Source organism: Hemitrygon akajei, chromosome 3 (assembly GCF_048418815.1).
Source record: "Hemitrygon akajei chromosome 3, sHemAka1.3, whole genome shotgun sequence".
In the NCBI taxonomy this organism is placed as follows: Eukaryota; Metazoa; Chordata; class Chondrichthyes; order Myliobatiformes; family Dasyatidae; genus Hemitrygon; species Hemitrygon akajei.
The window spans coordinates 75,794,826-75,806,965 of record NC_133126.1 but is presented as its reverse complement, the minus strand read 5'-3'; the positions used below and the strand labels follow the sequence as shown (position 1 = coordinate 75,806,965).

Sequence of the window (12,140 nt, the reverse complement as noted above, 5' to 3'; positions counted from 1 at the left end):
TGCTGAAGATAGTCCTCAGGGTAGAGACAGTCTTTGCTGAGGTAGTTGACTTCACTGGTATAACCTATGGCCACTTTGAACGAGCATCTTCAGCAATCAGAAACGTGGAGTCTGTGAATGGCCCAGCAAAGTCGATACACACTCTTTGCTGTGGTGAAGATGGCCACTCCCACGGGTGTAACAGTGCCTGTGGAGGTGCATTTTGAATTTTTTGGCATCCAGAACAGCTTTTGGTCAAGTCCTTAATCTGTTTATCTGTTCCCTTCTTGAACACCTTCTCATTAGCTTTAAGTAGCTGTGACAGTTTCTGGTTAGTGCTACCATTTGGGCTGCCGTTGACTGTTGATGCCATACTGAGAACTTTGATTGAGTGCCAGTCTAGTTGGATTTTTCTCAACCATTCACGTCCAAAAAGTACTGGCCCTCCATGTTTCAATACATAAGGCTCTAACTGCTGTGTTTGGTCTCCACATGTCACATTTACCTTCAGTTTACCTTTGGGAGACACTTTTTCACCTGTGTAGGTCTTTAGCATCACTGAGAGCTTTTCTAATGGTATCTTAGAAGACAGTCTGTTGCATTCAGCCTCTGAAATTATAGACAAAGCTGACAATGTGTCCAGTTTTATTTTCAGTTTTACATCAGGCCCATTCATCGTGATTCATATGATCTTCTGATCTGCTTCAGTAATACAATGCAGTTCCAGACATGACAGCTCACCTTTGTCAGACTCTGTTTCCCATTCAGTCACTCTATGCTTTTGCTTAGTTTTATGTTTGACACTTTTCACTCAATGGTGCTTTTTGTCTGCCTCGCACACTCTCTCTATGTGACCTTGTCTGTGACACTTACTGCAACCTTTTTCCTTGAATCAACAGTCATTTGCAACATGGGAGGATTTGACACGTTGATAACATATTTGGCTTTTTGCACCATTCAGGAACATTTTGTGCATTTCACATTCTAAACTCTTTCTATAGTTCTGCTGCATCCTTTGCTGCAGTCTCTAACGATACTGCAATGGTCACTGCACGTTCTAAGGTTAGCTCTCTTTCGGACAGTGGCCTCTTTTGAATGCTTTGACTATGCTTGTCACATACAAGCCTGTCCCTTAATGCATCAGAAAGTCCATCTCTAAAGTCACAGTACTAGGAAAGATCGTGCAGTTCTGCAATGTATTCAGAAATGCTTTCATCCTTTGACTAGCGTCTTTTGAAAAATCTAAATCTGTTGGCCATTACCAGTGGTTTAGGGCTCAAGTGACTTTGTAAAATTGTAACAATTTTTTTGAACGTCTTGTTTGCTGGCTTTTCAGGGGTTACTAAGTTGTGTAAGAGACAACTTCTTCCATCCATTAAGCTAAGAAGCGTGAGAGCTTTAGAGAGCTTGAGAGAGAGAGAGAGAGAGAGAGAGAGAGAGAGAGAGAGAGAGAGAGAGAGAGAGAGAGAGAGAGAGAGACACACACACACGTGTGGACAACAGATCACTATGTAGTGCTAAGGGGGTGGGGTGGGGTCATTGCTCTAAAAGAAATAGATCCATACATTACACTGACAGCTTCAGGTTCTTAGGAACTGATGGTGTTCAACAGTCTGTGCTGGTTCAACTACATTGACGGCATAGCCAAGAAAGCTCCCCAGACCCTCTACTGAAAGAAACCGCAGAGAGTCGTCGACACAGCTCGGCACATCAAGGAAACCAGACTCTCCCTCCATGTATATTTTTCGCTGCCTCAGTAAAGCAGCCAAGATAATCAAAGACTTTACCCATCCCAGTCATTCTCTCTTCTCCAACATCCCAACAGGCAGAAGATACAAAAGCCTGTAAGCACATACCACCAAGTTCAAGGGCAGCATCTATCCCACTGTTCTAAGTCTACTGAATAGCTCCCTAATATGATAAGTGTGGTAAACTACGTATACCTGTCTGGACACGCCCCTCTGCTGACTGCTCCTGTGGCTCCTCCCACAGACCCCTGTATGAAGGCGATTGGAGGCACTGCTTCCCCCTCAGTCTCTGAGATGCTGTGCTCCGTTTTGCTGCTAATAAAAGCCTATCGTTTGCCTCCCGTCTCCGAGAGTTATTGATGGTGCATCAATAAGATAGACTCTTGACCTCACAAACTACTTTGTTATGAGTTTGCTCCTGAATGTCTACCTGTACGATACTTTCACTGTAACTGTAACACTTCCTTCTGCATTTTGTTTGACTTTGTTCTACCTCAATGCATTCATAATGAATCAATCTATGTGAACAACATGCAAGTCAAATTTTTCATTATATCTCGGTACGTGTGACAATAATAAACCAATTCACCCATTTTTACTGTCTCCACACTTGGAATCATCCTCTAGGTGTTGGAAAGCACTCAAGTTCAAGTCTATAATGAGCAGTGGTCTATCACAAAGCACTAACAAACCACCTACTGCCAATCAACCTGAAAATAACATCTGTTCACCACAAAAAATGAGAAGGTCTGCAGATGCTGGAAATCCAAAGTAACACCCACAAAATGCCGGAGGAACTCAGGCCAGGCAGCATCTATGGAAAAGAGTAAACAGTCAACAATTCAGGCCTAGACCCTTCTACAGGACTGAGAAGGAAGTGGGAATGTGCTTGAATAAAAAGGTGGGGGGAGGGGGAAAAGGCTAGCTGGAAGGTGATAGGTGAAGCCAAGTGGGTGGGAAAGGTAAAGGGCAGGAGAAGAAAGAATCTGATGGGATAGGAGAGTGGACAACAGGAGGAAGGGGCCTGAGGGAAGTAATAGGCAGGTGAGAAGAAGTGAAAGGTCAGAGTGGGGAATGAAGAAGGTGGAGGGGTGGAATTTATTCATTGGAATGAGAAATCAATATTCAAATCATCAGGTTGGAGGGTACCAGGACAAGATATAAGATGTTGCTCTTCCACCCTAAGGGTGGCCTCATCTTGGCACCGGAAGAGTGAATGGATCAACACATTGGAGCGTGAATGGGAGTTTAGACAGTTGTAAGGGACCTTTACAAAATCCCAATGGGAGCAGATGGATTAAATGCAGGAACGATAATCCTTTTACTGAAGAAGCCCAAAATTATTACAGCCTGTGGATATGATGAGGGAAATTTATTTCTCACCCCAAAGACTGGTGACCTTGTGAGATTTTCTAGTACTAATACCTAAACAGATCAAAGGGAGAAAGCAGGAGTAGGGTAGTGGATTTGGGATGATCAGCCACAATAACGGCATAGCAGCCTGGAAAAGCTGAAAGGCCTACTCCTGCAGCTATTTTCATGAAATGCTCTTTAAGTCAATCTAGCCATCACTAGCAAGATCTAGATGATGGACTAACTCATCACTTAGATGTGGGACAGTGAAGTGGGACTTTTGCATTTATGCAAACTCTTAAAATAATAAAATGTAGAAAAGGTGAACATAGGGCTGTTAAAATTTGATACCATGGCACATCAAGAAATACTAGGGCAGATGTTTAAAAGGATACTCAAAGTTTAAAGAAAATTATGTAAATACCTTGTAGGACAAGTAGCAGCCGCTGAGATAGAAATAGTTAACATTTCAAGTTGAGGACCTTTGAAGTGAAACCTTACTCTGTTTTTGTTTCCATAGCTCCTGCTTAATATCTACAGCATTTTCTATCCTTAAACTTCATGGTTTTTATTACAGATTCCAGTATCTACAGCTTTTCTTTTGCTTTACAGTAAGGTTTCTAAGAGCATCTATAAAGGATTCAGGCAGCTGAATCCATGGGTACCGATGAAGCAATTACAGTATAATCAGAAGAATGTAGAGGCTGGATGGGGAGGATTTCAGACCTCAGAGAATTTTAAGAATCTATAGGTAAAAGAGAGAGATGTGAGGCCAACGAAGGACTGAAAGAGAACAGGTACACATTCTTAATGGTGGCTCCTTTGAGCTAGAAGCTAAAATTGCTGTACAAGTGTAGGACTGAGTCACAGGGTGTGTTTGGATACAGGGCAGAATTTGGCGATCAGCTGCTGTTTCTGGGGAGAAAAGGGAAGGTTATTCAAGGAAGGTATGGAATAATACAGCATTATCTAAAATTACCAAAATGATAACTGAGGGCAGCTGGTTTCCATAAATATCTAACACCACTGCCTTTGCTGAATCTGAGGTTATCTGGAATTTGGTGATGAACATCAGCAGAAACACATCTGGATGTGGCTTCAGGGGCAGTTCAAAGACTGAGTGTGCTGCAACTCCTACCTACCTCCTACCCTCCACACCTTTTCCACCAGCAAGTTCAAAGTTCAAACTAAATTTATTATCAAAGTACATATGGCACTGTATAATACCCTGATATTCATTTTCTTGTATGTATTCACAGCAAATACAAAAAAATCAACGAAAAACTACACACCAGATGGACAAACAACCCATGTGTAAAAGACAACAAACTGTGCAAATGCCAAAAGAAAAAAATGAACAAAATAGTAAAAATAAAGCAATAAGCGATAAATATCGAGAACATGAGATGAAGAGTCTTTGAAAGTCAGTCCATACATTGTGGGAACAGTTCAGGGTTGGGGTAAGTGGTTCAAGAGACTGATGGATGAGGGGTAATAGCAGTTCCTGAACCTGGTGGTGCAGATCCTGAAGCTCCTGTACTTCCTTCCTGATGGTAACAGTGAGAAGATCATAGCTGGATGGTGGAAGATGGACCAAAGATGGATGCTACCTTCCTGCGACAGCGCTCCTTGTAGATGTGTTCAAACATGGGGATGGCTTTACGCATGATGGACTGGGCTGTATCCATTATTTTATACGGGCTTTTCCATTCAAGGTCATTGGTGTTTCCATATCAGGCCATGATGCAACCCAGTCACTATACTCTCCACCGTGCATCTATAGGTTTGTGAAAGTTTTAGATAATGTGCTGAATCTTCACAAACTGCTATTCTTTACAATAGCAGTTACATGCTGGACCCAGGACTGATCCTCTAAAATGATAACACTGAGGAATTTAAATTTGCCTACCTCTCCACCTCTTATACCCTGATAGGGACTGGCTAATGGGTCTCTGGTTTCCTCAACTTGTAGTCAATAATCAGATCTTTGGTTTGGCCCTCAGCAGATTGAGAACTCTGGGGCCATCCATGGCAGATTTTTGATGGAATATCTTTTACTTACCTGGACATTCAAGAAATCCAGTTCTATCCAGAACAAAACTAAACCAGAGAATGCTGGTTTAATGTCACTATGAAATGTTGCTAGCTGTTTCCTCTCTCCACAGGCAGCTGTCTGCTTAACCTACCACCAGCACTCACCACACGAGACAGTGCTTTCGCTGCCGGTAACCAACAGGAACTCAAAAAATGTAGCAATGATCTACGCAAAATCATCAAGACAGCAAAATGACAATGCAGGGACAAGATCCAGACACAACTCTCCAGCAAGAACACATGCTGCTTATGGCAGGGTTTGCACACCATCACAGACTTCAAAGCTAAATGCAGTGGTGCTGCCAGCATCACTGCCTCTCTCCCAGATGAGCCAAATCTTTTTTACTCTCGGTTCGAAGTCGCCAACACTGAGCCCCCGAAGAGAGCCACTGATGCGACCTGCATCTTGATCATCTGAGGCTGAAGTATGCAGGTGTTTCCAACGCGTGGACGGTCACAAGGCCACGGGACTGGACGGCATCCCAGGGCGGGTACTCAGGATGTGTGTGGCACAATTGGCAGGTGTGTTTACAGACATTTTTAATCTCTCCCTCTCCCAGTGTAGAGTGCCCTCCTGCTTCAAAACATCCACCATTGTTCCTGTACCTAAAAAGATCAAAGTAACATGTCTGAGCCACTGGCATCCTGTCCTGTCATACTCACCTCAATAATAAGCAAATGCTTTGAGAGGGTGGTCATAGATTACATCTGCAGCTTGCTACCACCCACACTGGACCCCCTACAATTCGCCTACTGACACAACTGATCGACAGACGATGTAATAGCTACTGCACTACATACCATCCTTACAATTCTGGAGAAGAGGGATGCTTATGTGAGAATGCTGTTCTTGGACTACAGTTCAGCATTCAACACCATAGTTCCCTCCAGGCTCGACAAGAAGCTCAGAGACCTCGGCCTTCACCCTGCCTTAAGCAGCTGGATTCTGGACTCCGTCAGATTGCCGGCAGGTGATAAGAGTGGACTCCCTCACCTCTGCCCCTCAACACAGGAGCCCCTCAAAGCTGTGTCCTTAACCCCCTCCTCTACTCTCTGTATACCCATGACTGTGTCGCCACCCACTGCTCCAATCTGCTAATTAATGAGGCAGCCTACAGGCTACAGAGAAAAAGTTATCACCCTGACACAGTGGTGTTAAGAAATCAACCACTCTCTCAATATCGCAAAAACAAAGGAGCTGGTTATGGACTATAGACAATAGACAATAGGTGCAGAAGTAGACCATTCGGTCCTTCAAGCCTGCACCGCCATTTTGAGATCATGGCTGATCATCTACTATCAATACCCGGTTCCTGACTTGTCCCCATATCCCTTGATTCCCCTATCCATAAGATACCTATCTAGCTCCTTCTTGAAAGCATCCAGAGAATTGGCCTCCACTGCCTTCCGAGGCAGTGCATTCCAGACTCCCACAACTCTCTGGGAGAAGAAGTTTTTCCTTAACTCTGTCCTAAATGACCTACCCCTTATTCTCAAACCATGCTCTCTGGTACTGGACTCTCCCAGCATCTGGAACATATTTCCTGCCTCTATCTTGTCCAATCCCTTAATAATCTTGTAACCCCCTGGGTCGCCTCAGGCTCGCTCAGCTCGTTCTCGTCTAGGGGGAGCAGCCTTCGGCCCCGCCAAACTGGGTAATCAGCTGGTGTGGATGCTGTGTGATGTCCCCGCCTCACCCAAAAACAGACAGTACACCATATGCGATTAAATGAGTACAATTTATAAAGGTTACTATAACTAACTGATTAATAACGATACAGTATATATGAAGGAAAAAAAATAAAGAAAAGGCGCCAAACTTATCAAAGTCCAAACTACTTAGTGCACAACCGTTGGAGCTCAATTACTGAAGTCTTCTGGCCACCATTCAATCCCCTCCGAACTCCTCGACTTGCAGCTCAGGACCACCCGAAGTGGCCAACCAAGCACATCTATCGTCGTCTCCTCTCCTCAGGGTACCTCCTGGTCTTGGACCCCCACTTGGGGTCCGTTCCTCGCCCAGTTTACAGCATCACGTCCTCTCTCTCTCACCCCCTCGCACCGATCTCCCCAAAATGCCCGCCAACAATAGCTTACAGACTCAGAAGCAAGAACAACATTAATCTCAATTGGTTTACAAAGGAATACAATTCTCGTTATCAGTAAATTTTAACCCAAACAAGCTTCCAGCACTCTCTCGCAACAAAGAAGCATTCCTACTTTTAACAAAACAAAGAAGCCATTTTGAATACCATACACAGTAACAAAGAAAAAGAAGAAACCTTCTTTACAATCTTATATGTTGCAATCAGATCCCCTCTCAATCTCCTTAATTCCAGCGTGTACAAGCCCAGTCTCTCTAACCTCTCTGTGTAAGACAGTCCTGACATCCCAGGAATTAACCTTGTGAATCTACGCTGCACTTCCTCTACAGCCAGGATGTCCTTCCTTAACCCTGGAGACCAAAACTGTACACAATACTCCAGGTGTGGTCTCACCAGGGCGTTGTACAAATGCAAGAGGATTTCCTTGCTTTTGTACTGTTACGTAACCTCGTAACCAGGTAACTTACCAGCAAAGATAGCGGGATCAGCTGAGTCGGATGCTACTATTTTCAAACGTTTTATTCAAAAAGGGGCACAAACGTATGGTTAATACAAAACATTCAGATCATATACATCGTCAAAACTCAATCTAAAACACCGGTGTAATAATAATCAATCAGAAATAAGCTCTATAGTTGTCTAGGGGTAATACTGAGTCCAATTGAAATATAAAGAGTCACTCAGAAGTTTGCAGGCTTTTCCCTTTTGGGAACCGCTGGGGTTTCACGTTGTAGAGAGAGAGAGATGGTTGAGAAAGGATAAACACTTGCCCGTTGTCTTTACAGAGCAAATCCTTGGAATCAGGGGAGCAGGCTTCCCCGTTGTTAGTTAAAAGCGGTCTTCCGTTGGTTCCAGCCACAGATTCAAAATTTGGAATCTAACGCACGTGGCTTCCTTCAAAATGGCTTCCTGCTCCCACGGGAATTGGTATCGTGCTTCCTTGGTGTCTCCTTGGTGCGTCTGAGGGTTGTCCCCCCCTCAGACCCTCCTTTATACTTCTTCACGGGATCGCAGGTGTCAATCAGGTTGCAGGTGATGCGATCTCTCTCTCAACCAGCCCACTTTGCCCGAGGGCTTTTCACGTGGTCTCCATGAGACAATAATCAATGTCGCCTTTATTCTGCTTCTCGGGAGAACGTGGTCTTCCGCACGTCTCCCTCTCTCTCTCCCATTTCCTGTGTCTATTCAGCACGTCTCTTCCCCTCTTGGGTCAGTTGACCCCCCCTTGACTAGGGCTCTTGCGATTCTCACAAAGGAGGGGGCCGAGGTTATAACAGTACTCAATTCCCTTTGTAATAAAGGCCAACATTCCATTAGCCTTCTTTACTGCCTGCTGCACTTGCTCATTCACCTTCAGTGACTGATGAACAAGGACTCCTAGATCTCTTTGTATTTCTCCCTTACCTAACTCTACACCATTCAGATAATAATCTGCCTTCCTGTTCTTACTCCCAAAGTGGATAACCTCACACTTATTCGCATTAAACGTCATCTGCCAAGTACCTGCCCACTCACCCAGCCTATCCAAGTCACCCTGAATTCTCCTAACATCCTCATCACATGTCACACTGCCACCCAGCTTAGTATCATCAGCAAATTTGCTGATGTTATTCTCAATGCCTTCATCTAAATCGTTGACGTAAATTGTAAACAGCTGTGGTCCCAATACCGAGCCCTGTGGCACCCCACTAGTCACCACCTGCCATTCCGAGAAACACCCATTCACTGCTACCCTTTGCTTTCTATCTGCCAACCAGTTTTCTATCCATGTCAATGTCTTCCCCCCAATGCCATGAGCTTTGATTTTACCCACCAATCTCCTACGTGGGACCTTATCAAATGCCTTCTGAAAATCGAGGTACACTACATCCACTGGATCTCCCCCATCTAACTTCCTGGTTACATCCTCGAAAAACTCCAACAGATTAGTCAAGCATGATTTACCCTTGGTAAAACCATGCTGGCTCGGCCCAATCCTATCACTGCTATCTATATATGCCACTATTTCATCCTTAATAATGGACTCTAGCATCTTCCCCACCACCAATGTCAGGCTGACAGGTCGATAGTTCTCTGTTTTCTCCCTCCCTCCTTTCTTAAAAAGTGGGATAACATTAGCCATTCTCCAATCCTCAGGAACTGATCCTGAATCTAAGGAACATTGGAAAATGATTACCAATGCATCTGCAATTTCCAGGGCCACCTCCTTTAGTACCCTAGGGTGCAGACCATCTGGACCTGGGGGATCTGTCAGCCTTCAGTCCCATCAGTCTACTCATCACCGTTTCCTTCCTAATGTCAATCTGTTTCATTTCCTCTGTTACCCTATGTCCTTGGCCCATCCATACATCTGGGAGATTGCTTGTGTCTTCCTTAGTGAAGACAGATCTAAAGTACTCATTAAATTCTCCTGCCATTTCTCTGTTTCCCATAACAATTTCACCCAATTCATTCTTCAAGGGCCCAACATTGTTCTTAACTATCTTCTTTCTCTTCACATACCTAAAAAAACTTTTGCTATCCTCCTTTATATTCCTGGCTAGCTTGCGTTCGTACCTCATTTTTTCTCCCCGTATTGCCTTTTTATTTAAGTTCTGTTGTTCCTTAAAAACTTCCCAATCATCTGTCCTTCCACTCACCTTAGCTCTGTCATACTTCCTTTTTTTTTAATGCTATGCAATCTCTGACTTCCTTTGTCAACCACTGTGGCCCCTCTCCCCCCTTTGAATCCTTCCTTCTCCGGGGGATGAACTGATTTTGCACCTTGTGCATTATTCCCAAGAATACCTGCCATTGCTGTTCCACTGTCTTTTCTGCTAGGATATCCGTCCAGTCAAATTTGGCCAGCTCCTCCCTCATGGCTCTATAGTTTCCCCTGTTCAACTGCAACACTGACACCTCCGAGCTGCCCTTATCCTTCTCAAATTGCAGATAAAAACTTATCATATTATGATCACTACCTCCTAATGGCTCCTTTACTGCAAGATCGCTTATCAAATCCTGTTCATTACATAACACTAAATCCAGAATAGTCTTGTCCCTGGTCGGCTCTCATACAAGCTGTTCCAAGAATGCATCCCATAGGCACTCTACAAACTCCCTATCCTGGGGTCCAGCACCAACCTGATTCTCCCAGTTCACCTGCATGTTGAAATCCCCCATAACTACTGCGACATTACCTTTGCCACATGCCAATGTTACCTCCCTATTCAACTTGCACCCAATATCCATGCTACTGTTTGGTGGCCTGTAGACAACACCCATTAGGGTCTTTTTGCCCTTACTGTTCCTCAGTTCTATCCACACAGACTCTACTTCTCCTGATCCTATGTCCCCCCTTGCAAAGGGAGGAAGGGAGACAGGCTCACCCCTATTGACATCAATGGATCTGGGGTTGAGAAGGTAAACAGCTTTAAGTTCCTCGGCATCCACATCACGGCATAAAAGCCAGGACCAACAATGTCCGGTACAGCTTCTTCCACCAGGTCATCAGACTGACGAACTCATGCCTGACACAACTGTATTTCCATGTTAAGACGTACAAACAAGCTGGATGAACTCCGTTGAAAGAGGCAGTCAACGGATGCTGCCCGACCTGCTGAGTTCATCCAGCTTGTTTGTACGTCTTGATTTGACCACAGCATCTGCAGTGTACTTTGAGTTTTGTATTCCTATTTTATATTGCCTGTCATGTTGTACATACTATTTATTATAAATTACTATATATTGCACATTTAGACGGAGATGTAACGTTAGAATTTTTACTCCTCATGTCTGTAAAGGACGTAAGAAATAGTCAATTCAAGGACCTCTGGCGATCGAAAGCGTCAGACATAAAGTGGGAATGTTTACGGCAGCAAGTAGCCAATCAAACTCAGAGAAACTGTGGCCCGCCCATGACCTGACCAAATGTTCCCACGTTCATCAGTTAAGCGTAACCTTTGGGATCTTTACAATGCCCTCCAGTGCAGATGGGGCAGCTGTGCCACCAGTTTTTTTAAAAATGTGGATTTATTACAATGCGGAATTAAGTTTTGGTGATGATTTGTCACAGTTACTTCAATGCGTCAAACTGTTACTTCGAGCGAGAAGCGATTTTAGTGAAACGCACAGCCAAATATATTACCTCAATTAATTCACTAAATAAAAAATATTCAAAGGTTGCATTGAAGAATTACACTAGTCGTAGCTATCCCTTTTTTATTCACGGACATCGCAAAACTATTTCACGTCAAGTGACTTTACACTGTGATATTGTAAACATAGTTCGAAAAATACAATCATCCAAATTTCCACCGTTATAGATTTGCTTCTCCAAAACTAAATGCAATTTATTTGTTGAAAACTGCAGATGCTAGGAAGGCAACTTAACAAGAAATGCCTGATGTATTGACGCCTAAGCAATGCTTCAAAATATTTCAAGGGATAAATACGAACCTGATATATGGAGCAAATGCTGCTAGAAGAAGAGCAGTAATTGCACAGATCCCGATGAGGCTCACGAAGAATGACATCCTCCGACTGCAGCACGGACAGACACAAAGAAGCTGCCGACCACACGCTACCAGGTTTGAAACCGCGGGATGACGGCAATGAAACTACAATACCCAGAATACTTGCGAGCGTCTGTCCCAGCTGTCAATCACAAAAGGCTGGCTAGGCCACCTTCTGTGGAAAGAAGCGGGCAGTCTGATGCACCATCAATAACTCACTCTGAGACGTAAAGGGGAGATATCGGCTTTTATTGACTGGAAGAAGGAACAAGCAGTGGTTGACCACCAGACTACATCCTGGAGACTGAGAGGCCGGGCTCAGACCTCCATCACCTTTATACAGGGGTCTGTGGGAGGGGCCACAGGAG

General features: G+C 44.1%; 1 protein-coding gene across 1 annotated transcript in view; it reads right to left on the bottom strand.

The window, feature by feature from the left end:
* Nucleotides 1-12,104, bottom strand: part of rdh12 (retinol dehydrogenase 12) — a 40,286-nt gene extending 28,182 nt beyond the window's left edge. The window contains exon 1 of the mRNA XM_073040150.1: nucleotides 11,717-12,104. Within this exon, the coding sequence (XP_072896251.1) occupies nucleotides 11,717-11,793 (77 nt within the window). The 5' untranslated portion in view covers nucleotides 11,794-12,104. The remainder of the gene's footprint in view (nucleotides 1-11,716) is intronic.
* Between the last annotated feature and the right edge of the window lie 36 nt (nucleotides 12,105-12,140).